This window comes from Bison bison, unplaced genomic scaffold (genome assembly GCF_000754665.1).
Source record: "Bison bison bison isolate TAMUID 2011002044 unplaced genomic scaffold, Bison_UMD1.0 scf7180017864066, whole genome shotgun sequence".
Lineage (NCBI taxonomy): Eukaryota > Metazoa > Chordata > Mammalia > Artiodactyla > Bovidae > Bison > Bison bison.
Genome location: NW_011494638.1, coordinates 6,777,153 through 6,802,251, shown reverse-complemented (window position 1 = coordinate 6,802,251; position 25,099 = coordinate 6,777,153). Strand labels below are relative to the sequence as shown.

Here is a 25,099-nt window from a genome sequence, read left to right as displayed (position 1 = left end):
TTGGACTGCAAGGAGATCCAACCAGTCCATTCTGAAGGAGATCAGCCCTGGGATTTCTTTGGAAGGAATGATGCTAAAGCTGAAACTCCAGTACTTTGGCCACCTCATGCGAAGAGTTGACTCATTGGAAAAGACTCTGATGCTGGGAGGGATTGGGGGAAGGAGGAGAAGGGGACGACAGAGGATGAGATGGCTGGATGGCATCACTGACTCGATGGACGTGAGTCTCGGTGAACTCTGGGAGTTGGTGATGGACAGGGAGGCCTGGCATGCTGCGGTTCATGGGGTTGCAAAGAGTCGGACACAACTCAGCGACTGAACTGAAGTTCTTTTAAATGTACTAACTCTTGATGTTTCTAATGTTTTATATTACGGTGTACTAAATATAAAGTCTTATTTTTTTTCCCTACACATTTATAAATAATAGAGTTTCAATATTTTGACAAAAATTTTTGAAGGTCATGGAACAGTTGTAATTTCCTCCATTGATTATTAAGATCACTTTGCATAGTTTCAGCTTGCTTGGTCAATTTTATTGCCTGTACTGATGTGGTAAGAGCCAACTCATTGGAAAAGACCGTGTTGCTGGGAAAGATTGAGGGCAGGAGGAGAAGGGGGTGGCAGAGGATGAGATGGTTGGATGGCATCACTGACTGAATGGATATGAGTTTGAGCAAACTCAAGGAGATAGTGAAGGACTGGGAAGCCTGTTGTGCTGCAGTCCATGGTGTCACAAAGAGTCGGACACGACTTCGGGACTGAACAACTAATGTGGTAAAGTTAAACAGTGAAATAGGATTGAGAAGGGTCTCTGGAAATGCAATATGATTGCCAGGTGGCATAAAGGAACTGCTTGAAGTTACAGATTATAATTTTTGAATGAGAATAGGTATAGTTACCATTTTCTTCTCCAGCTTCATTCAACCGGAGGGGTGCAGGTAGAGAGTTGATTTTTTTTTTTTTTTTTTAAAGTAGAGAGTTGAATTTTAACAGGTTTTGTTTGAGAGTTGGGAAGAGGAGGTGGCAAGGGAGTTTAAGGTAAATGAATGGAGTAATTGTAATAATGATTGACTCTGGGATTTAAGCTGAATAAAGAGAAAGAGAATATCCAGTAGTGGACAGGATAGTAGCATTGGTGGATTGAAAGGTTTTCGAGATGTTGAAGGATTGCCTGAGTCTAAGGGGGAATGTTCTGAAAAGATGAGTGGTGGAAAGAAAGTAGGATGAGGAGATTGAGATTAAGAAGAGGTTTAGGTAATTAGTGTTGACAGGTTCACAAGTATGACCATGTAAGTGAGAAATCGAGGTAGGAGAAGACCATTGGAGAAAAGGTAGTGTATTTAAGGATCATCAACCTGAATGTTGAGATCACTAAGAATTATGATGGAGTGGTGTCTGAGAGAGTGATGGTGAATTAGGAGCTAAAAATAAGATAATAGAGGGAAGTAGTGATTTGGAGGCTGCAAATACTTACAGTAAATTGAAGTATTTGGTGGTATAGTCTCATGACCATAAAAGCTGAGCCCCAGTGAAAATAGTTCTAATGGGCCCAAGGCAGAAAATGATAGACAGTTGTGAGTCTTTAAGGAAGTGGGGCCAGGGGAATGTCTTCCTATGAACAGGGACAGTTCTGGGGTTTCCCTTGGTATTTGCTGGAATCCTGATAGAGGTGAGGAGTGCTGCAGACTGATTCTCTTGACCCCTGTCATGATGGACCAGAGGAAGTGATTTTGTGGAACATTAAGGACTCCCTTGATTCCAGCCAAATGCAGCCTATTAGGGGTGAGATAGGGGCAGAGCAATCTTACTTTTGAATCCAGGCTATCTTTTTACTGGGGAGTGATAGCCTGCTAGATGGATGGTTGTTCTACTGGCTTCCTGTCAACTCCTGCTGATATATTAGCCTATTGATGGTATGGTATTATACCAGTATTTACCTGACTTCTGATCATGTGGAGGAGTGGTAGGGAAGAGATTGACTCCAATATCACATGTATTTACAATGTCACAAATACATATGTGTGTATATCTGTATATGTTTACATATGTAAGTCAACTGTGTATTTTATCAAGTACATGAGATACCCATTAGACAGTAGTTACTCGATTACCTTAATCCTAACAGTCACATGCCTAGCACCAGTACCGGTATATTGATGATGCAGAGTGCCGATGTGCTTAGTATTCAACATGATTAATATCCGGAAGATATATTTTATTGGGATACTATATATCCTAATAATAGGGAATGCTGACTATATGTAAATCAGACATAAATATTGTTTGTTGACTTCCCTTATCATTGCGTTAAAAATGATGTTACAGTTGTTTAAGATAGGGATATTTTTGTTCCGTTCCTCAGTTTTGTAAGATGTTTAGTTAAATGCTGCTGCTGCTAAGTCACTTCAGTCGTGTCCGACTCTGTGTGACCCCATAGATGGCAGCCACCAGGCTCCCCCATCCCTGGGATTCTCCAGGCAAGAACACTGGAGTGGGTTGCCATTTCCTTCTCCAATACAGGAAAGTGAAAAGTGAAAGTGAAGTCGCTCAGTCGTGTCTGACTCTTCGCACCCCCATGGACTGCAGCCTACCAGGCTCCTCCATCCATGAGATTTTCCAGGCAAGAGTACTGGAGTGGGGTGCCATTGCCTTCTCCGAGTTAAATGCTATACACATATAATTTGTTCAAGTGTTGGCGAGGAAATTGTTTCTTCCAAAAGTACTTTGTAGCAGCTCTTTTGTGCCTGTGTAGGAAGAGGTTCAAAATGCATTTTATGGTATGCTTTGAATGAAAGGTAAATCCTAATATCTGTCATGATTATGTTATGATATTTGGTATTTCTTAAATTTGAATAAAATCAGGCATATCAACTGATTTCACTATATTTTGAAGTGTTAGTTAAACTGAATTATATATGAAAACAAAAAATGTTGTTTTGACATATTTGTTATGTGGGGGACTTATAACTAGATTCCTAATGAACCTCACAGCTTTTTGGTTTCTAAAACTGAAAATCTTGATTGAGTAAATTCTCTCAAAAAACTGTTTGAAAAGTGATAATAGCACTTATTTCTCTAGACATGCAAAATGTTTATTTTCAGTGTTGTAGAGTCTATGTAGGTATCAGTCTTCAACTTAACCACACGACTGATTTTTTTCGGGGGCAAAAGTTGTATCTTGGGATAAGTGAAAACTAGTTTAAGATGAAAATATTCAGGAAATAGTGGTAAATACGAGTACTGCAAAACATTTTCTGATATGCTGGGCCAAGAGTATTTTGATATTGACTGTGACAGGAAAACTTTGCTAAATGCCAGTGCAGCTCAGATATAGAATGAGTTCTTCTATTCTGCTTAACAAAACTTTTTACTGTGTATAAGGTAATGCTGCCTGCAGTACCAGACAGTCCCAAATTAAATGACAAAATGCGCTGAAACCTCTTCTCACTATTGTAACAGTTTAATGTGAATATTCATCATCAGCCAGCTTTTTTTCAAGAAATGACTCAGGAATCTAGGCTACTTTAGTTGGTGCCAATTTTACTCTTGCTGTTCTCAGTTTGTCTGTTTCCAGCCATTCAGATTCGCCTGCAGTGCAGGAGACACAGGTTCGATCCCTGGGTTGGGAACGTCCCCTCGAAAAAGAAATGGCTACCCACTCCAGTATTCTTGTCTGGGAAATCTCAGGGATGGAGGAGCCAAGGGGGCTACAGTCTGGGGTCACAAGAGTCAGACACAACTTAATGACTAAACCACCACCTATGGGGTGATACTTTCAGGAACTGTGAATATCCTGTTATTGTACATTTTGACCTAATGGCTTTAGTACCCCTTAACGCTAAGTTGCTTCAGTCATGTCCAACTCTTTGCAACCCCGTGGACTGTAGCCCACCAGGCTCCTCTGTCCATGGGATTTCCCAGGCAAGAATATGGAGTGGGTTGCCATGCCCTCCTCCAGGGATCAAATCCAGGTCTCCTTCATCTCCTGTATTGGCAGGCAGATTCTTTACCACTGGTGCCACCTGGGAATGGGTGATCCTTGCGTATATCAAGGATCTGATAATGCGTATATCAGCTTATGCATATGGAGTTGTAAAATGGTAAATTTTTAAGTCTGTCATTTCTTCCACATTTATTGGTGGGAATTTTATAGCTGTTGCAGTCTTGACCTCTAGTAAAAACTAAAGTTTAAATCAGAGCTACTATATCAGTGTAGATAGGTTGACCATAACCCCTGCCTCCTACCAGCTAGTTTAGATTTATATTGTAATATTTAATTAGTATTTCTTATGGAATAGGTCACTAGTGTCCACTTTAGGTTCTAGATTTACTCAAGAAAGTGTTTTTAATTATAATTTTGTGTATTATAACTATAGCTACTTACAGATGTTTTAGTGCTTCCCCTCTCACCCATGTCTTGGTATTTTATTTTGACAATTCTCTTAATTATGGGTACTAGATTGAGTTATAAAATATGTTCATGAACTAAGGCGAACCTTATAAGGTTCTCTTAATTATGGGTACTAGATTAATTATGGGTACTATAAAATATGTTCATGAACTAAGGCGAACCTTACAAGGTTCTCTTAATTATGGGTAGTAGATAAATTATGGGTACTATAAAACATGTTCATGAACTAAGGTGAACCTTATAAGGTTCTCTTAATTATGGGTACTAGATTGAGTTATAAAATATGTTCATGAACTAAGACGAACCTAACAAGGGAGAAGTATGTGAACTGAGAGAGTGGAATAAACTTTTAAATGACTACACTAAATTGAACAGCTGTCTGTAAATAGAAACAATTCAGTTAAAGCAAAATTAATCACTTTAATTAGAAAGGGAAAACAAATGATGATAAAATAGTTACTGCTCTGTAAAGCATTCACTTGAATTATACATTGAAGAAGTTTAAACTCAGTCTACTTTTACCACGCCATGGAGCATGTTTCTAGATTACTTTCCTTTAAGGCTAGTTGGTATTCATTGAAGGAATTCAAACAGATAAATATTGTATTAGCCTAACTAGTTCAGATTGAAGTAGTTTTATATATTTGCAGAATAAGAAATTTAATGTGTTTGAAGGGAAAGTTATAAATTACAAAATGAAGTAAATTGCAGTCTTAAAATGCTCTATATATCTGAAGTGGGCAAGGTTTGGAAATTTAAACGCAGAATAAAGAACGGTTATTGTTCTTTTTTAGACCTCACAAATCACTCATATGAAAAAAGCCTAGAGACCAGTGATGTTGAAGGAGAACTTTGGAATCTGCCAGACTTTTTAAAAAAGGAAGTTCATTTATTTGGCTATGCCAGGTCTTAGGTGTGGCATGTGGGATCTTTGGTTGCAGCATGTGAACTCTTAGTTGTGGGTTCTAATTCCCTGACCAGGAATCGAACCTGGACCTCCTGCATTGGGAGCATGGTTTCTTAACCAGTGGACCACCAGGGAAGTCCTCACTTGTCATATTTTAAAATTAGAATACCTAGCATAATGCCTTTCCCATTGGTGCTCAGTAAGCATTTGTGGCTTTCATGAATTATGACGGTTACATTTTTGTTTATAAGATAATTGGTGATATCTTAATGTGAGAGTAATAGCATTTCTTCTTTGTGTTTTAGAGTATCCCCATAAATATGGTCCACAGGGGGGTTGTGCAGATCATTCAGTGTTTGAAAGAATGAGGAAGTACCAGATGACTGGTGTAGAAGAAGTAACACAGGTAAGATTTTAATACAAGTTTGTGTTTAATAAATGAAAGTGAAGTTGTGCGTGTGTTTCTGCATTTAACATGTATGTTCTAGGATTTCTAAAATATTTATATTATCAGAAAATATTTATATTTCTTAATGCTCAAAGAGGCCAAATAACTTGCTTATAATAAAAAATGTGATGCTGAGGTTTGAATACAGTCTGCATGACCCCCAAATCATAACATGTCCAAAATATTCTCTTACATGATTTATCATAAAATTAAAAGTATTCAATCTGAATATGTGTTTAATATAAATGTCAGTGTTCATATTAGTATGAAAATTAGAGTGACCAACTTCCTCAGGTTTGCCTGGGACATCATTTTACCATTGAAAATCATGGGTCTAAGCAAACTCAGATGGTTAGTTACCCTAATAAAAATCACAGTGCTTTTAACATTTTAATTGTAAGTTTTTCTGCTGTTGACTATTGACCTTTGATTCTTTTTTGATTGTATTTTATTCATAGGTGATAGTTTTGTAGTTATTTAAAACACAAGTTTAAACTTTTTAAAGTTTTGTTTTTATAGTAAAAACATTTATCATGTATTTTAAACATCCTTTCTAAAAGTAGTAGGGTAGTTTAACATTTCTTGAGTCACAAATGCAAATTTGTATGTTTTTTAATCTGCAGCATGGCATGAGATTATACCATTTCAAATGGGTCTTTCAAGTCTAAGTGAGATTTTATTCTTATATTCATTGAACAATTTTCTGTTGATCTCCCATATATTAGAATATCTGTGGCAGGTTCTGGAAATATGTGGAAATTAAGATGAAGCAAATTATCCTCACAAAGTTTATGGTTTAACTGGAGACACAGAAAAATTGAAGGTAGTAAGAAATAAAGAATTAAGTGAAGAGTTAATGCTTGTGGGTGGTATTCTACCCACAAAAAGACTAGTTAACCTAGCCCCGAAAGTGTTTGAGGACAATAATCAGAAACTGAAAGAATAAGGAGAAGTTAGATTGACCATGAAGAGATGGAAAGAGAAGGAACAGTGTATACAAGGCCAGAGAGATAGCCGTACCAGTAAAGAATTCTTAGCTTCAGGCTAGGGGTGAAAAACTAGAGACTGGGAGACTAATTAGAAGTTGTTGCAATTATTCAGTTGAGAAATGATAGTCACTTGTATGGAGGTGTTGGCAATGTGGATAGATAGGCTGAAACCATAGATTGCTAGGTATAATAGAGTTTATCAGTGGCTAGATACAACATTAATATACAAAAGAAGTTTATATATTTTTTTATATTAGCAGTAGACCACCAAAAATGTAATTCAAGAATGGACATCATTAAAAATAGTGTCAAGAATATCATGTATCAAAGAGTAAATGTAGCAAAGAAAGACCTATATAAGGAAAATTATGAAACTTTATAAGAAATGTTACAGGTGACTGATTTTATTATGGAGAGATACACTGTATTAATGGAACTGATAGCTAATAGAAAAACATTAATTTTCCTCATATTGCTTTATTCATTCAATGCAGTTCCATGTAAATTACAGCATGATTATTCATAGCACTTGATGGATCATAGCACTTGATGGATCTAAAATGTTTCAAGAAAAAGTGAAGGCTAAGAAGAAATAAGGCCCATCTAAAGATGGTGAACAAGAAAAAGATTTACCCTGGAAGATATTAAGACTTACTAAAATAACAGAGAGAGTACTTTTAGCATAGGAATGAACAGATTGACCAGAGGGATAAAATTAATTGTCCAGATCCATACAGATATGAAACTTTGTTATGTGGTAGAGATAAAATCTCAAAGGAAAAATAGAGACTGTTGAATAAAAGGAGCCCCCCAAAAATGTTTATCCATTTGGAGAAAAAATGAAGTTGTATCTTTACCTCATACTATAGTTAAAACAAAACTCGGTAAGTACCACATGTCTGAAACAAAAACTTTGAAACTCTTAGTAGCACAAGTGGGTGGAAATTTCCCTTTCCAGTTATGCTAAAGTGACTGGCATCCAACTAGCCATTCTGCAAAAAACAACTGGAAAACCAAAACCAAAAAAAAAAAAAAAAGCCCCAATTATTTTCAAATATTGGCCAACAGGCAATGCAGGATTGACATCCCTGAGAAAGGAGAAATAAATATCTCTGATTTCTATGACTTTTTGACTGGAGGCAAAATTTCAGGAATGGCACAATGAAGGGCGCTTCAAGAAGAGTTCGAAATGCATAGCACTCTTGCAGAGTTGAAGAGATAGGTTAAGGTTCAGAAAGGCTAAGGTATCTGGATTTATGGACATAGTACCTGGGAGGAAGAGGGAGCTAAGCTGATAAGCTCTAGATATCTGCACAGTGGTCACCTTGAATCTTAGCTGGATTCCAACCTATGCACACACACGGTGAGATTCTATGAGAAAACTACCCGAGAAAGAGAAACTCCTGAGAAATCTATAAACTAAACAACTATCAAAAATTGTACTTGGTAGAAGTCCCAGCCCATGCTTGGAATAAGCTTAATCTCACCCCAGTCTAAAGGAGTACTCCAGACCTGTACTGACTAAGCTGAAAAACCAAGCTTCAGAAAGATCAAAGTTCTTTTCAAGTAAATTAGCTGCCTGTCTTCTCACTGGAGAAGGGAATGGCAAACCACTTCAGTATTCTTCCCTTGAAAACCACATGAGCAGTATGAAAAGGCAAAAAGATAGGACACTGAAAGATGAACTCCCTAGGTCGGTAGGTGCCCAATATGCTACTGGAGATCAGTGGAGAAATAACTCCAGAAAGAATGAAGCGATGGAGCCAAAGCAAAAACAACACCCAGTTGTGGATGTGACCGGTGATAGAAGCAAAGTCTGATGCTGTAAAGAGCAGTATTGCATAGGAACCTGGAATGTTAGGTCCATGAATCAAGGCAAATTGGAAGTGGTCAAATAGGAGATGGCAAGAGTGAACATCGACATTTTAGGAATCAGCAAACTCAAATGAACTGGAATGGGTGAATTTAACTCGGATGACCATTATATCTACTACTGTGGGCAAGAATCCCTTCGAAGAAATGGAGAAGCCATAATAGTCAACAAGAGAGTCTGAAATGCAGTACTTGGATCCAGTGTCAAAAATGACAGAATGATCTCTTCATTTCCAAGGCAAACCATTCAGTATCATGGTAATCCAAGTCTGTGCCTCGACCAGTAATGCTGAAGAAGCTGAAGTTGAACGGTTCTATGAAGACCTACAAGACCTTCTAGAACTAACAGCCAAAAAAGATGTCCTTTTCATTATAGGGGACTGGAATGCAAAAGTAGGAAGTCAAGAAACACCTGGAATAACAGGCAAATTTGGCCTTGGAATACGGAATGAAGCAGGGCAAAGACTAATAGAGTTTTGCCAAGAAAATGCACTGGTCATAGCAAACACCCTCTTCCAACAACAGAAAAGACGACTCTACACATGGACATCACCAGATGGTCAATACCAAAATCAGATTGATTGTATTCTTTGCAGTCAAAGATGGAGAAATTCTATACAGTCAGCAGAAACAAGACCAAGAGCTGACTGTGGCTCAGATCATGAACACCTTGTTGCCAAATTCAGAGTTAAATTGAAGAAAGTAGGGAAAACCACGAGACCATTCAAGTATGACATAAATCAAATCCCTTACTATTATTCAGTAGAAGTGAGAAATAGATTCAAGGGGTCAGATCTGATAGACAGAGTGGATAGATCTGATAGACAGGTTAGACCTGATAGATAGAAGAACTATGGACAGAGGTTTGTGACATTATACAGGAGACAAGGGAGCAAGACCATCCCCAAGAAAAAGACATGCAAAAAAGTGAAATGGCTGGCTGAGGAGGCCTTAAAAATAGCTGTGAAAAGAAGAGAAGTGAAAAGCAAAGGAGAAAAGGAAAGATATACCCATTTGAATGCGGAGTTCCAAAGAATAGCAAGGAGAGATAAGAAAGCCTTCCTCAGTTATCAGTGCAAAGAAATAGAGGAAAATAATAGAATGGGAAAGACTAGAGATCTCTTCAAGAAAATTAGAGATACCAAGGGAACATTTCATGCAAAGATGGGCTCAATAAAGGACAGAAATGGTATGGACCTAACAGAAGCAGAAGATACTAAGAAGAGGTGGCAAGAATACACAGAAGAACTGTATAAAAAAGAGCCTCACAATAATAAGATCTTCAGATAATCATGATGGTGTGATCACTCAGCTATGGCCAGACATCATGGAATGTGAAGTCAAGTGGGGCTTAGGATGCATCATTATGAACAAAGCTAGTGGAGGTGATGGAATTCCAGTTGAGCTATTTCAAATCCTAAAAGATGATGCTGTGAAAGTGCTGCACTATATATGCCAGCAAATCTGGAAAACTCAGCAGTGGCCACAGGACTGGAAAAGGTCAGTTTTCATTCCAATCCCAAAGAAAGGCAATGTCACAGAATGCTCAGACTACCACACAACTGCACTCATCTCACTCGCTAGTAAAGTAATGCTCAAAATTCTCCAAGCCAGACTTCAGCAGTACGTGAAGCGTGAACTTCCAGATGTTCAAGCTGGTTTTAGAAAAGGCAGAGGAACCAGAGATCAAATTGCCAACATCTGCTGGATCATGGAAGAAGCAAGAGAGTTCCAGAAAAACATCTATTTCTGCTTTATTGACTGTGTCAAATTCTTTGACTGTGTGGATCACCACAAACTGTGGAAAATTCTGAAAGAGATGGGAATATCAGACCACCTGACCTGCCTCTTGAGAAATCTGTATGCAGGTCAGGAAGCAACAGTTAGAACTGGGTCGTCATGGAACAACAAACTAGTTCCAAATCGGGAAAGGAGTATGTTAAGGCTGTATGTTGTCACCCTGCTTATTTAACTTATATTGCAGATTACATCATGAGAAATACTGGGCTAGATGAAGCACAAGCTGGAATCAAGATTGCCAGGAGAAATATATATAACTTCAGATATGCAGATGACACCACCCTTTTGGCAGAAAGTGAAGAAGAACTAAAGAGCCTCTTGATGAAAGTGAAAGAGGAGAGTTAGCTCAACATTCAAAAAATGGCATCTGGTCCCATTGGAGACAGTGAGAGACTTCATTTTTTGGGTTCCAAAATCACTGCAGATGGTGACTGCAGCCATGAAATTAAAAGATTCTTACTCCTTGGAAGCAAAGCTGTGACCACCCTAGACAGCATATTAAAAAGCAGAGACATTACTTTGCCAACAGAGGTCTGTGTAGTCAAAGCTATGGTTTTTCCAGTAGTCATATATGGATGTGAGAGTTGGACTATAAAGAAAGCTGAGTGCCAGAGAATTGATGCTTTTGAACTGTGGTGTTGGAGAAGACACTTGAGGGTCCCTTTGATTGCAGGGAGATCGAACCAATCAATCGTAAAGGAAATCAGTCCTGAATGTTCATTGGAAGGACTGATGTTGAAGCTGAAACTCCAATACTTTGGGCATCTGATGCGAAGATTTAACTCATTGGAGAAAACCTAGATGCAGGGAAAGATTGAAGGTGGAAGGAGAAGGGGAATGCAGAGGATGAGATGGTTGGATGGTACCACAGACTCAATGGACATGACTTTGAGTAAACTCTGGGAGTTGGTGATGGACAGGGAGGCCTGGCGTGCTGCAGTCCATGGTGTTGCAAAGCTTCAGACACAACTGAGAGACTGAACTGAATAGAACGATGCTCAATAGTGCTTGTTAAAAAAGGACGCTGAAGGTAGATACTTAGTGATGTAACATTTAGAATGTAAGACGTTCAGAAAACATTGCTGGATGACAAGAAGCTCAAGAAGTTGAAATATGTGATCCACGATCAGGACAAAAAAAACAACCAGGTAGAAACAGACTAGAAATTACAGGCATTACCATACAAGGACTTTAAAATAACTGTTACTAATATATTCAAAAATTACTGAAAACAAAGAGAAGAGAATAGTGATTATAATGAAGGAATCAGGTATAATCCTCCCGTGAGGATTTAGCTAGTAATGAACAAATAGATTTTCAAAGTTATGTGGAAATGTAAAGGACCTAGAACAGGCAAAACAATTTTCAAGAAAGAACAAAAGCCAGAGGACTTATACTACCTGAATTTGAGACTTAACTATAAAGCTGCAGTCATCAAGATGGTATCATCCTGACCTCAGCATAGATTTATTACAGGTTATGGAATGGAATAGAGAGTCCATATCCGAATGGTCTGTTAAATTTCACAAAAGTCCCAAAGTAATTTAAAGGACAGAAGAGTGGTCTCACAAATGAAAGTAAAAGTGAAAGTCACTCAGTTGTATGTGACTCTTTGCAACCCCATGGACTATACAGTCCATGGAATTCTCCAGACAAGAATACTGGAGTGGTAGCCTTTCCCTTCTCCAGGGGATCTTCCCAACCCAGGGATCGAACCCAGGTCCCTGTATTTGCAGGTAGATTTTTTTACCAACTGAGCCACAAAGGAAGCCCAATAATCTTGGAGTGGGTAACCTTTCCCTTCTCCAGCAGATCTTCCTGATCCAGGAATCAAATCGGCGTCCTCTGCATTGCAGGCGGATTCTTTATCTACTGAGCTATCAGGGAAGGTCTGACAAATAGTACTGTAAAAAAAAAAAAAACAACAACCTCAATTTATACTCTTATGTGCTGTGTGCTCAGGTGCTTCAGTTGCGTCTGACTCTTTGTGACCCTATGGACTGTAGGCCACCAGGCTCCTCTGTCCATGGGATTCTCCAGGCAAGAATACTAGAGTTGGTTGCCGTGCCCTTCTTTAGGGGATCTTACCGACCCGGGGATTGAACTCACATCTGCCTGTGTCTCCTGCATTGCAGGTGGATTCTTTACCCACTGAGCCACCTGGGAAGCCTGTTTATACCATTATACCTTATACAAAATTGATGATAAATCTGCATAAAGGTAAAACATAAACTTCTAGATTAAAGCGTAGAAATTTTTCCAACTTTGGAATAGAAAACAGTTTCTTAGGACAGAAAAATAGCTGCCCCCCCCAGCCCAAAATTACAAGTTTGACTCTGTTAAATTAAGAACTTCTCAAAAGATATAGTTAAGAAAATGTAAAAAGAAGCCACAGACTGTGAGCAAAATGTCAACAGTACGTGTATCTAACAGAAGGCCTCTCCAGAATATAATAAGAACTCTTAAAGTGAAAGTGAAAGTCATGTCTGATTCTTTGCAACCACATGGACTATACAATCCATGGAATTCTCCAGGCCAGAATACTGGAGTGGGTCCTTTCCCTTCTCCAAGGGATCTTCCCAACCTAGGGATCCAACCCAGGTCTTTTGCATTGCAGGTGGATTCTTTACCATCTGAGCCTCAGAGGAAGCCCAAGAACTCAATTAAAAAGAAATACATAAACCTCAATTAAAAAATGGGCAAAAGTGTTTGAAAAGACACTTGACAAAAGAAGATATTAAAAAATATTTTGTATTTTGAGATAGAGAAACTCTTTAATAAGGAATGAAATCGTTGACTACTAAAAAATTGGTATATTTCACTATATGAAAATTAAGAGTGAAGGACACCTTACAGTGAAGACTATGAACTCTGAGACTATGTTAACAATACATGACATTGACAAAGAATTGTTTTCAAAAATAGAGAAGTAGTCCTCCTGCTTAGAAAAGCTAATAGAAACCAACCTGACTTCAAAATACGAATATTACAAAAATGTGTTTATATATATTTGTATTTGCATATGTGTGTATTTGTTTCAAGGCATTAGAGAATTAACAGGGCTCTGAAAAAGTGTGGGGACAGATCTTTGGGGGAGAAAAAGGACACTTAGGAAAGTGACCCTGACACTTTGGGCTACTTTTTCTCTAGCTATATCTTCCAGTTCCTGAGTAGAAGTCTCCAGGTTCTTGAGGCTAAAGATAAAAATACTGTTTAGGGACTTTATGTTGAGATCGTGAATGAAGGAAGGGCTGCTCTCTAGAAGTGAAAGTGAATCAGAAAGTGTTCTACCTCCCCTCACAGGGGTTAGAGTTTCTCACCACATCTTAATCTCTGACTGAATTAAGGTAATGGAGGATTACTAACACACCGAGCCTCATTGCTTGCCGGAAGTGAAAATATTAATAGATCTTGAGAAAGATATCATTACTTGAAGCCTCAGATTATGTCTATGATTTTCCATGTACATTGTCCAGCCCTGAGTTCAGAATAATCAGCATATTAACAAATGAGACAACATGGTAGAAGAGAGGGAAAAAATTACTTAACCAAACGTTAGTCATTCAGGATTAAATGACAGGGTCTCTCTTGGTGGTCCAGTGGTTAAGACACTAGAAGGAGGATGGTTTTGATCCCTGGTCAAAGATCCCACATGCCTCATGGTATGGCACGACCGAAAAATAAGAAATAGAAATTTAAAAAGAAAGATAAATGACAGGTGTACACCCTCAAAAAGGTATAGCTGAGGTGTCAGACATGTTAACAACCTAAAGGTATCTGAATAATGAAATGATCAGACATAGATAGACTTTAATATATTCAAGTACATAAAGACAAAATTAAAAATTTCAGCAGAAAATTGGAAGTGAACAGAAGAACCTAATGGAAATTCTAGAACTGAAAAATATAATAACAGAAACTAAGAATTTGGTGAACTTAGACCTGGATAGTATGTCATAAGAAAAAAGAGTAAACCATGGAAACAAATGGGTAGAAAATACAGAAATGAGTTTAAGAGACATAGTGATATATCAGAAAGTTCTAAAGTATGTATAATTGATATCTCAGAAGGAGAAAAAATGAGAGTGAAGTAGAGACAGATAGTGGCTGAGAATTTTCCACATATGACAGAGAAAATCAAACAACAAATTTAGTAAACCCTGTTATTAGTTCAGGAAAAATCTTTCATGAAGAAAATAATACTTTACACAGTATTAGAAAAGTCTAAAGACCAAAAGATACACTCTTAAAAACAACCAGTAAAAAGTCCAGTCACCTTCAAAGAAGCAGCAGTAAAAATGACAGCTCATTTCTCATTGGAAACAGTTGAAACCAGAAGACAATGGAATGTGCTGAAACAGTAACTGCCATCCTAGAATGATGTACTGAGTGAAAATAGATAAAAGTACAATGAAGACAGTAACTAAGAGAACAAACATGGAGTTGTCAAGGGAGAAGGAAATTATAAAATGTGAGTGTAAATTTGGAATTGTGGCTTAAAATTTAAGTTGAACTCTCAATTACTGTCATTACAGTTCACTTAGCATGGTGCTTTTAGATGTCAGCAAATACTTAAATCTTTAGATTTAACAGCAGTGTTATTTCTTTAAACAAATACTTATTGAGTGTCTGCCATTTGCCTGTGAAGTGTGTGTTGCCAGCTAGCAGTATAGTAAGAAGCAAACACAGAGATAATTTCTTCTTCCCAGAACTCATATTCTAGTGGTTGAAGTCATGGTGGTGGACTGGGGACAGAAGATGAATAACCACATGATTAACTGTGATGGACATGGGTCCAGGGTTCTATGAGGTGTAGTATGGGTGATTTAACCTTTGCTAAGTCTGAAGAAAGAAGTGGACTAGATCAGGGAAGGCAGTATCCCCATGTGCAAAATACTGTGAAGGGATACAGATGACGTGTTGCAGGATTGGAAAGAAGTTCTGTTTAGCTGTAGCAGTGAGAGCTAGAGTTGGGTAGTGTTGTAAGGTCTCTCTGTGAAGTACTGTGGAATGGGACAAAACTGAACAGGTAAACAAAGTCTGTAGTGTTGACTAGGTGGTGCATCTAAAGGGTTTATGATTTTATTCTTAGAGTGATAGGAAGTCATTTGAAATACAGGTGCAGATGGGTAATATTTTCAAAATCGTGTTTTGAAGAGATTGCAGTTTGAAGATCAGATTGAAGATCAGCCATGGACAGAGATGGATTCCCATCACTCTTAGTGCAGTACTCTAGGTAGTAAGTGATGGTGGCTTGGGCTAATGTGATGGACTAGAGGTAATGTGGGCAGATGCCCTAAGTACTTAGATGCTAAATTTGACACAGCTGGGTGATAGATTGGTAGAGGAAGATGTCAAAGTATTATAGACTACTGTAAGACTTGCTTTATGTGTATACACACACACACACATGATTACATATTAAATGGTATGTTTTGAAAATGTTTCAAAGTTAAAGAATTGTTTGAATAAATAAATCATCTATAAAGTAGAACGTTACGAGACTGAAAGTGCTGTTTAGGAATTTTTAACAGTGAGGAAATAACCTACGGTCTTACATATGAAGTAGAAAATGAAGTTGTTTAAAATGTATATCATTGATTATATAAATTATGATAGTGAAACATGCTAATGATCAGAAATAACTCTTTTGACATATAGACACCTCAAGAAGAACATGCTATTAATGGTCCAGAACTCCTGAGGAAAAAACGTACAACTGTAGCTGAAAAAAATACTTGTCAACTTTATATTCAGACTGATCATCTGTTCTTTAAATATTACGGAACACGAGAAGCTGTGATTGCCCAGGTATCTATAATTTTGCTACTATTTTAGTTTTGATATTCTCATATTGTTTCATTGTACCTGTGTTTTCCTCTAAAAGTTAAAGTTAGTGCATATCTCATTTTGGAAAAGTAAAGAGTATGTATTTTCAGTTGTGATGTGATAAAATATGTAAGATAAGAACACAAATAACTGAAAGACCAGTTAGGATATTTTAGTGTCGTTCAAAAGAGAGATTTAAGACAATGATTTCATGAAGAAGATGATGGCACTGGAGCTTAGCTTTGAAAAGAGGGTCAGATTATCATTTGTGGTCTTAAAGGAGAGAAAGGTAGAAGAATCCTAATAAGAGTATTTAATTTCTATTCTGTATTCTCATTATACTTAACACTCTGTGTGCTGTGTGCTTAGTTGCTCAGTTGTGTCTGAATTTTTACAACCCTGTGGACTGTAGCCCACTAGGCTGCTCTGTCCATGGGGATTCTCCAGGCAAGTATACAGGAGTGGGTTGCCATGCCCTCCTCTGAGGGATCTTCCCCACCCAAGGATAGAACCCAGGTCCTCCCACATTGCAGACAGATTCTTTACTGTCTGAGCCACCAGAGAAGCCCACTCTATAGTTACACTATTATCTGCATTTGTATCTTTTCAACCCTTCAGTTTAGTTCAGTTCAGTCACTCAGTCGTGTCTGACTCTTTGCGACCCCATGGACTGCATGCAGCATGCCAGGCTTCCCTGTCCATCACTAACTCCTGGAATTTACTCAAACTCATGTCCATTGAGTTGTGATGCCATCCAACCATCTCATCCTTTCTCGTCCCCTTCTCCTGCCTTCAATCTTTCCCAGCACCAGGGTCTTTTCAAATGAATCAGCTCTTCACATCAGGTGGCCAAAGTATTGGAGTTTCAGCTTCAGCATCAGTCATTCCAATGAACACCCAGGACTGATTTCCTTTAGGATGGACTGACTGGATCTCCTTGCAGTCCAATGGACTCTCAACACCACAGTTCAAAAGCATCAATTTTTCGGTGCTCAGCTTTCTTTATAGTCCAACTCTCACATCCATACATGACTACTGGAAAAAGCCTTATTAAAGTATAAATTTTTTGGAGATACTCTTCAAAATACCCTTCATTTTGAAGGTATCCATTGAATTTGATGAATGCATTTTGAGTCTAAGGATTTGAGACTGAGATGGTGGAGGTGTCATTAGTACAAATGGTGAACTTGTTTTGTTGGTGGTAATGAACTTACTTTTAGACATGTTTTAAAAACCCATGTACCTGATTGTCCCTTTAGGGTATTGAAAATATAGAATTGGAGCATGGGAGAGGTTAGCCTTGAGCTTTCTGCATGGAATTTAAGGGTTTAAGAGAGAGTTAAAACAAGGAAAGAGAATGAAAGGGAGAGAATGAAATCAAAAGGGAAGGAACTGGGAGATAAAATCTCTTTATAGTGAATAGGATGAGGAGGAGAAACTATGGGCTAAAATGTAATAGTTAAAGAGGTGGGAGATAAAGTAGGATCAATCAAGGAATAAGAAAAGTTTCAAATTAAACGCATAGCCAGTAGTGTCATATTTGGAGATATCAAAGAGAATGACTTCAGTGTGTTAATTAACTTGATGGGAGGGATCCTTTCCCAATGTGTATGTTTGTCAAATTGTCATGATGTACACTTTAAATATCTTACGTTTAATTTGTCGATTATACCTCAGTGAAAAAGACCCTGATGCTGGGAAAGTTTGAAGGCAGGAAGAGAAGGGGACGACAGAAGATGAGATGGTTGGATGGCATCACTGATTAAATGGACATGAGTTTGAGCAAGCTTCAGGAGATAGTGAAGGGCAGGGAAGCCTGGCATTGGATGGTTGGATGGCATCACCAACTCAATGGACATGAGTTTGAGCAATATCTGGGAGTTGGTAATGGACAGGGAAGCCTGGTGTGCTGTAGTCCATGGGGTAATAAAGAGTTGGATATGCCTGAGTAACTGAACTGCCTGACTGAACTGAATGCTGAAAAAAAGAAAGAATGATTATAAATATTAGTTGACTTAGTTATCAGAAGATTGTTGACGTGCTTTAAGCAAGCTTTCAGTAAAGTTATGTGGGTGAAAACATTGTGAACAATAAGGAATTGGTTGGCAGGAACAGTTAGGGTTTCAAGAGATGTGAAAAACCAGAAATATGGTGGTTTAAGAATAAGGAAATGGCAACCCACTCCAGTACTCTTGCCTGGAAAATCCCATGGATGGAGAAGCCTGGTAGGTTACAGTCCATGGGGCGCAAAGAGTCAGACATGACTGAGCGACTTCACTTCACAAGAATAATATGGAATATTTGAGTGAAAGGGGGACACACGAGAAGTTGGTCAGAAGAGGAACATGATCCAGTGAAGAAGCAGTGTAAGATATGAAAAAGAAAAATTGATGTAAGACAATGTTCTTGAAGATCCAGTAAGGATTGGGGTTAAGAATAAAAGAAAGTTACTCCATAAGGAAGAATTACCATTTGAGGAAGATAGAAATGGATAAAGATAGAAAAGTTTGAAGGTTAAAAGAGCAGGAACTCAAGATGAACTCTCAGTAAACTAAGATATCTAATTAGTCATCTGTGGAGAAGTGTTTGAACCGCCAATGTTTGGGGTGGAGAAAGAACAGAGAGTTGGATAAGGGATCACTAAACCAAGCTGAGTGTAGGTAGCACAGATTTCTAATGGACTTTACCAACAGTGTTATGCTGTTCTTTATCAATGTGTGGCAAACTGGGCTACTTTTTAAATTGGTAATGCTTCTACTTGGCTGTTCTATGTTTATATAATTTCTTTGAAAATAGTTTTGAAACTATATATGCATGCATATTTTCACATAAGTGGTAGCAGGAGTGCTTTTTGTAAATGAAGATGGGAAGGTTCATATATAGTGATTTAGAAGCCAGAGAGTTAAGTTGGGAGTCAGCTAGGTAAAAAGAGGATCTTTCTGTGTTCTGTCACTCTGCTTGTCTCTCTCAGTTTTAGCAAAATCTGAATGTATATTGTTTATATTTGTATTACTTCTTTCCCTTTCTCCTCTCTCTAAAGTAAATCTCTATAAATTTATAGGGATCTTCTCAGTTTTGTTTACCACTATACCTCCAGCACCTAATACGGTGTCTTTGTTGTTATTTAGTTGCTAAGTCATCTTCCATGCTTTTTCGACCCCATGGGCTATAGCCTGCCTGGCTCCTCCATCCATGGGATTTCCCAGGCAAGAATACTGGAATGGGTTGCCATTTCCTTCTCCAGGGCATCTTCCCAACCTAGGGACCAAATCTGTGTCTCCTGCATTGGCAAGTGGGTTCTTTACCACTGAGTCACCAGGGAAGCCCAGTGCCTACTACATAGTAAGTGGTGGACAAAACTTAACAGAATGTGTACCAGTGCAGCAGTGGTAAGACTGAGTCAGAGGATGACTGAGTGCTCTGATACTAACAGGGAGATATTCACAGAATATGTTTGAATTGAGTCTAAGGAGTAAAACCCTAGGTATAAGGCAGCAGCATGTGAAAAGGCATGGAAGTATGACATTGCAGGATGAATTGAGGAAACAAAGTTTTATATGACCGAGGCAAGAGTGCATGTTTGGTTTTGGCCAGAGAAAAGTCGGGAGAGTCATTCAATTTCTCTTCTCAGTTCCAGCTCACTAATCTTTTTCATCCTTTCATCTAGTATATGATATTTACATTTTAAAATTTGAATGTGGTAGAATATGAATAATTCTTGATTTGGAAAATGGAAATTCACAGTCTTTTTCACATTTCAACATTGCCCCTAAAATGTTTTTCTTTTTTAAAAAAATCAATAGATATCCAGTCATGTTAAAGCAATTGACACAATTTACCAGACAACAGACTTCTCTGGAATCCGTAACATCAGTTTCATGGTGAAACGCATAAGAGTAAGTAAGGAATTTCAATAGTTAACATTAAAAAAGAGAAACAATAAGGATCATGTTTACGAAATGAAAATGCTTGCTTTTTATTTCATCTTTATGCATTAAATAATTTAAATTGTATTTACTAATACAGGTTATCTTTACTCTTGGGTTGTACATGATCACAGAGGGGATACCCGGACTTATGATTTAAGAATGAAATCTATAGAGCTTTAATCTGGACTGTAGAAGAAGTATGGTATAAAGTACTGTTTTCTGTTTGTCTGATTAACATACTACTTATAAAGTGCTCTAGTAACTAGAGATTCGGTACTTGACATTTTCCCCAGTTTCTGTAGTTCTGTAGATTTTCCTTATAAAGTATATTTTAGAATGTGTCCCATTTGATGCTCCAGTGGAGGGAAGGATAGATACAGTGGTTAAGTAAAATTGGAAGTTGGAGAAACACTTAATTCTATTTCCTCTTGAAATTTAACAGTGCACACTAATGTATTCCAGGTTTTGAAAAATCCTTTGGGAAAGAAATCCATACATTTCTAAGCTCATTTAGCCTTTTTTGTATTAACATCATCTGAGACGCCAAAGAATTGCAGTACACATTTTGAGAAATGCTGATTCTTAGTTTTAGTGTTATAAATTGTTAATAAGTAAATACTCAATTATTAACAAAATTGGACTGTTTCAAACATTTTCTAAATATGAATTCTTTCAAAATATATAGCTTTTAGGAATCTGAGTTTATAAGCTAGATAACCCATGTTTTAAAAGTCATCATTTTACAAAAGTACTTTCCACAGAACTTCTTTATTTTTAATAAAAATTTTAATGGTTTTAAATTTTTTTAAATTATGTATTTATTTATTTTTGGCCTCACTATGCAGCTTGGAGGATTTTAGTTCCCCAACCAGGGATTGAACCCTAGCCCTCTCAGTGAAAGCACTGAGTTTTGACAACTAGATCTCCAGGGAATTTCCCATAGAGAATTCTTTATATTTCTTAAAATATGGTTGACTAGATTATAGTTTTAGAATACATGTGTAATATATTTTTTAAAATAGCTGAAAGTGGTCTTTACTTTTAAAAGTGACATGATTAAATACTACATTGAGTTGTCTTAAGGTGGAATATGGTTTATAGATAGAACTGTAATCAGTTGCTTTCATGTATTTTGAGAGTGATATAAACATTTAAATGAGCAAATAAAAGTGATAAGTGATATAAACATTGCTGTTCAGTAGACAGAGGAATAAAATGCAAAGTAGTGAAAAATAGAGAACACCTTAAGAAGTTTTAGTAAGGTACATTTTTTTGAGTAAAATAATTTGCATTATGAAGAAACACATGTAATATAAAAGGGTAATGTGGCAGTTGGTTGTTTTTCCAGCCTTTAATCAAGATTAAAACTTTAGTTTAAAATCTCATCAGTTGAAGTTTGTGACCCATTAAATAATTTGAAATTTATATTTTATAAGCACATATTTAAATATTCATCATTCCATTTTTAATATAGGTAACTAAAATTTAGATGTAGTTTTTATTTATAGCCGATATTATAGAAATATCAGAATTTCATTTCTGTGTTTTGTGGGGAAAAGCAATATGTAGCATGTCTCTAAGCATGGGCTACTTAACAATACATAGTATTCTTGTTTTGGGATTTGTGCGTGTGTGTGTTATATGACCATAACTGATTGTTTTGATTAATTGTTAATGGATAAACCAGATGTTCTCATATCTGTCCTTGGGCAGTTACCCTCAAGGGATTTCTGCCACCCTGTTTGAAAACCCCTTGGTTTTACTGAAAGATGTGGATCATAAAAAGACCTGTAGTTTTCATTTTATTGACTGTAATAGCCTTACCTTATCACTGATATTTTCAGTAGACTGAGATTTGCCTTCTAAGCAATGTTTATTCTCATATATATTCCTTTTTATTCTCTATCAAAAGTCTTATATGTAGTTCTCTTACTTGGAGAAAATCAAATTGTTCTAGGACTTCAAAAGATAGGCAGAGGTCTCTGAAAAGAAATGACTCATAAATAAAAGCTTTTGTTTGGTGAAGTTTGGTATCAGAATTGATTATTCTTCACATTGTATAAGAGAAACCTGCCCCAAGAGTGTAGTAGATAAAGTGTTGAAGTAAACATTCTGGAGGAACTCAGCTTGAAATAGAGACACAAATGGGCAAAGAAAAAAAATTCTTAAACAGGGAAAAAAATTGAACTTGAAGCTAGTTGGGCTTGACTCATGATTTCCTAGGCAAGTAGAACCAGGAATATGATTTGTCTGCTGAATTGACAGTCTTGGATTTAATATCTATTTTATGTTCTGCTAATTAGGTGAAATATAGGGTTTTATATCCTTTACTTATCACCATATGTAGATCAACTGATCAAATGATTAAATTTGAGAAACTGTACTTCCTTATTAGAAATTCTGAAAGCAGAACTTGTTTTTTCATCCCAAGTGTTCAGGAAAGGGGTAAAAATTTGCTCAGAAATGTAAGATACTCAGTTTTAATTCCCCTGCCTTGTCTTTCCATTTTTTTTTTTTTTCTTTTTGGTGTCTATGATCAGCTATGGGGTGGAGGAAGTGGGAATAATTGTAGAAGCATTAATTTAGCCCCAACTTCTTTGGGCTATTGTCCAGCTTGGTCAAATTTTTCTAAATCTTCAGATATCCTCATGGCTACTTAAAAAAAAAAAATTGACTAAGTAGTGGATACTACTTTTGCTAAAACTCTGCTAACATTAGCTGCTTATTAAAATCATTGTTTTGTGGGTTTTAGATCAACACAACTGCTGATGAGAAGGACCCTACAAATCCATTCCGTTTTCCAAATATTGGTGTGGAGAAGTTTCTGGAGCTGAATTCTGAGCAGAATCATGATGACTACTGTTTGGCCTACGTTTTCACAGATCGAGATTTTGATGATGGTGTCCTTGGTCTGGCGTGGGTTGGAGCACCTTCAGGTAGTCTATCTAAATATGTCTTGACTTACTACTTGGAATGAAAAGCAGTTTCATGATGGATTGAATTTTACAAAGTATAGGAGAAAGTGATGCCCGTATAGTATTTTCATTTGTACAGGTCAAGTTAGGTAAAATTCATAAGCATAAATGTAAATGGAAAAATAGATGAAGCAGCTTTTTATTTTGAAATGAATTACATGAGTACTGACAGGGAGATAGCCTGACATTTGGTATTGTACCTTCAGTGGCTGAAATAAATAATTTTATGGGGAAAAGTGGTACTTATCTCTGAAACTAAAAAGCAGAATGCTAATTGTTCCACAAAAGTTAATGTAATTAATTAATGGGATGGGGGTTGGGGAGAGGTTCTTAGAGTCAACAAGGGAAAATTATGTTCTTGCTTTTGTTCTGCAGTGAGATAAAATGCAGAGAAATCCTGCTCAAGAACAGCAGGTGGGAAGAAAAAGAAAGACTACCTTTACTATCATTATTTTATTTCTAGCCTTTATTTTAACAAAAGTCAAAGAGACTGCCTGAAAAGAGATGAGAGTAGGAGACCCCAGGACCCATAGCTCCATTGGTTGACTGCATGGACCCACATTCTGCTGGTGTCTACCTTAGCCATGAAAGCCACTATCATTGAGAAAGCTGGAATAGGATAATCTCCTTTCTACTGCGGTCCAGTGGGGATCTGTCATTTACGGTATAATAGGTTCAGTAGCCTAGTTTAGAGAAATGCAAATTTATTAAGTAGAAAGAATCCCCGACTCTTTGAATATAAATTTGCCATATAGGATTTGATGAGTAGTCCATAATCTTCTGAGCTGTAAACAGCAGTTTCTCCTTTTGATATATCTTTTTAAAAGAATCAACTTCAGCTTTATATGGGGTAAGACAGGCTCTTCTATTCTTAATTTACTCTTTGATTTTTTATTTATATTTTAACATCTTTAGTACTATAGTTTTCCTCTTATATATTTTGCTCTTTTTTTAAAACCAGCAGTGAATATCCTTTTTACAGGTTCCAAAGCTTTTGTTTCTCTGCCACATTTTGAAGTGTACCCAATCCCTGCTGTCATTAAAATACATGTTTATGTCATAGGCTGCATGTATTATATACTACGGCATTTTTGGATATTTGTCCCTTAAAGTGATCTGTGTTGGTTTTGTGTTACTTGCATTGTCAGCAGATTGTATGTCTCGCTCTTTCCTGTGATAATTCACGTATTTTATAACTTGTATATGCTGAAATTTCTTTTTCCCTGCTTGGGAAAAAGATTAGTTGGATAATTTTATCACAATGTTTTTAATCCCTTCTTATTCATCAGTAAGTACTATAGAAACTCAAGGATTCATTTGGTTTGTCTTTATATATTGTGGTTAATATGGTGGTTCTTTAACTGTGCTCCATGGACTAGCAGCATCCATATTACCTGGGAACTTGTTAGGAATGTAAATTTATGGGCCTCACTCAGGTCTACTGTATCAGAAATTCTGGGTGGTGTGGAGCCCATCAGTCTTTGTCTGAAGAAGCCCTCCAGGTGATTCTGATGCATTCTAAAGTTTGAAAACCAGCATATTAATATGTTTGCTCACAAAATCTCTCCTGGGCAAATGATTAGATGGTCTCAGACTAAAAACTTCATGCCATTTTGTATTTTCAACTCCAGACTGTTGTTCATTAAGAATGTAGTGGTTCTGAGAGAGCTTGGTTAAGTTTTTCTGAATATTCAGATATCTGCATGTCTACTTAAAAAAAAAGACTATGTATTTAGAACAGTTTTAAATTTATACAAAAATTGAGCAGATAGTATAGAGTGTTATCTCCCCTACCTTTCTGTTTTATAACAGCTTACATTAGAATGATACATTTGTTACACTTAATGAACCAGTATTACATGGTACATTATTGTTAACATTAATTATTACATTAATGTAATAATAGGTACATTATTGTTAACTAAAATCATCCCATAGT

The 25,099-nt window shown here is 37.0% G+C and overlaps 1 protein-coding gene across 1 annotated transcript in view; it reads left to right on the top strand.

The window, feature by feature from the left end:
• ADAM10 (ADAM metallopeptidase domain 10) overlaps nt 1-25,099 on the top strand; it is a 144,598-nt gene that overhangs the window by 82,365 nt on the left and 37,134 nt on the right. The window contains exons 5-8 of the mRNA XM_010836817.1: nt 5,624-5,724; nt 16,089-16,238; nt 20,060-20,152; nt 22,938-23,121. Coding sequence (XP_010835119.1) covers nt 5,624-5,724; nt 16,089-16,238; nt 20,060-20,152; nt 22,938-23,121 — 528 coding nt within the window. The remainder of the gene's footprint in view (nt 1-5,623; nt 5,725-16,088; nt 16,239-20,059; nt 20,153-22,937; nt 23,122-25,099) is intronic.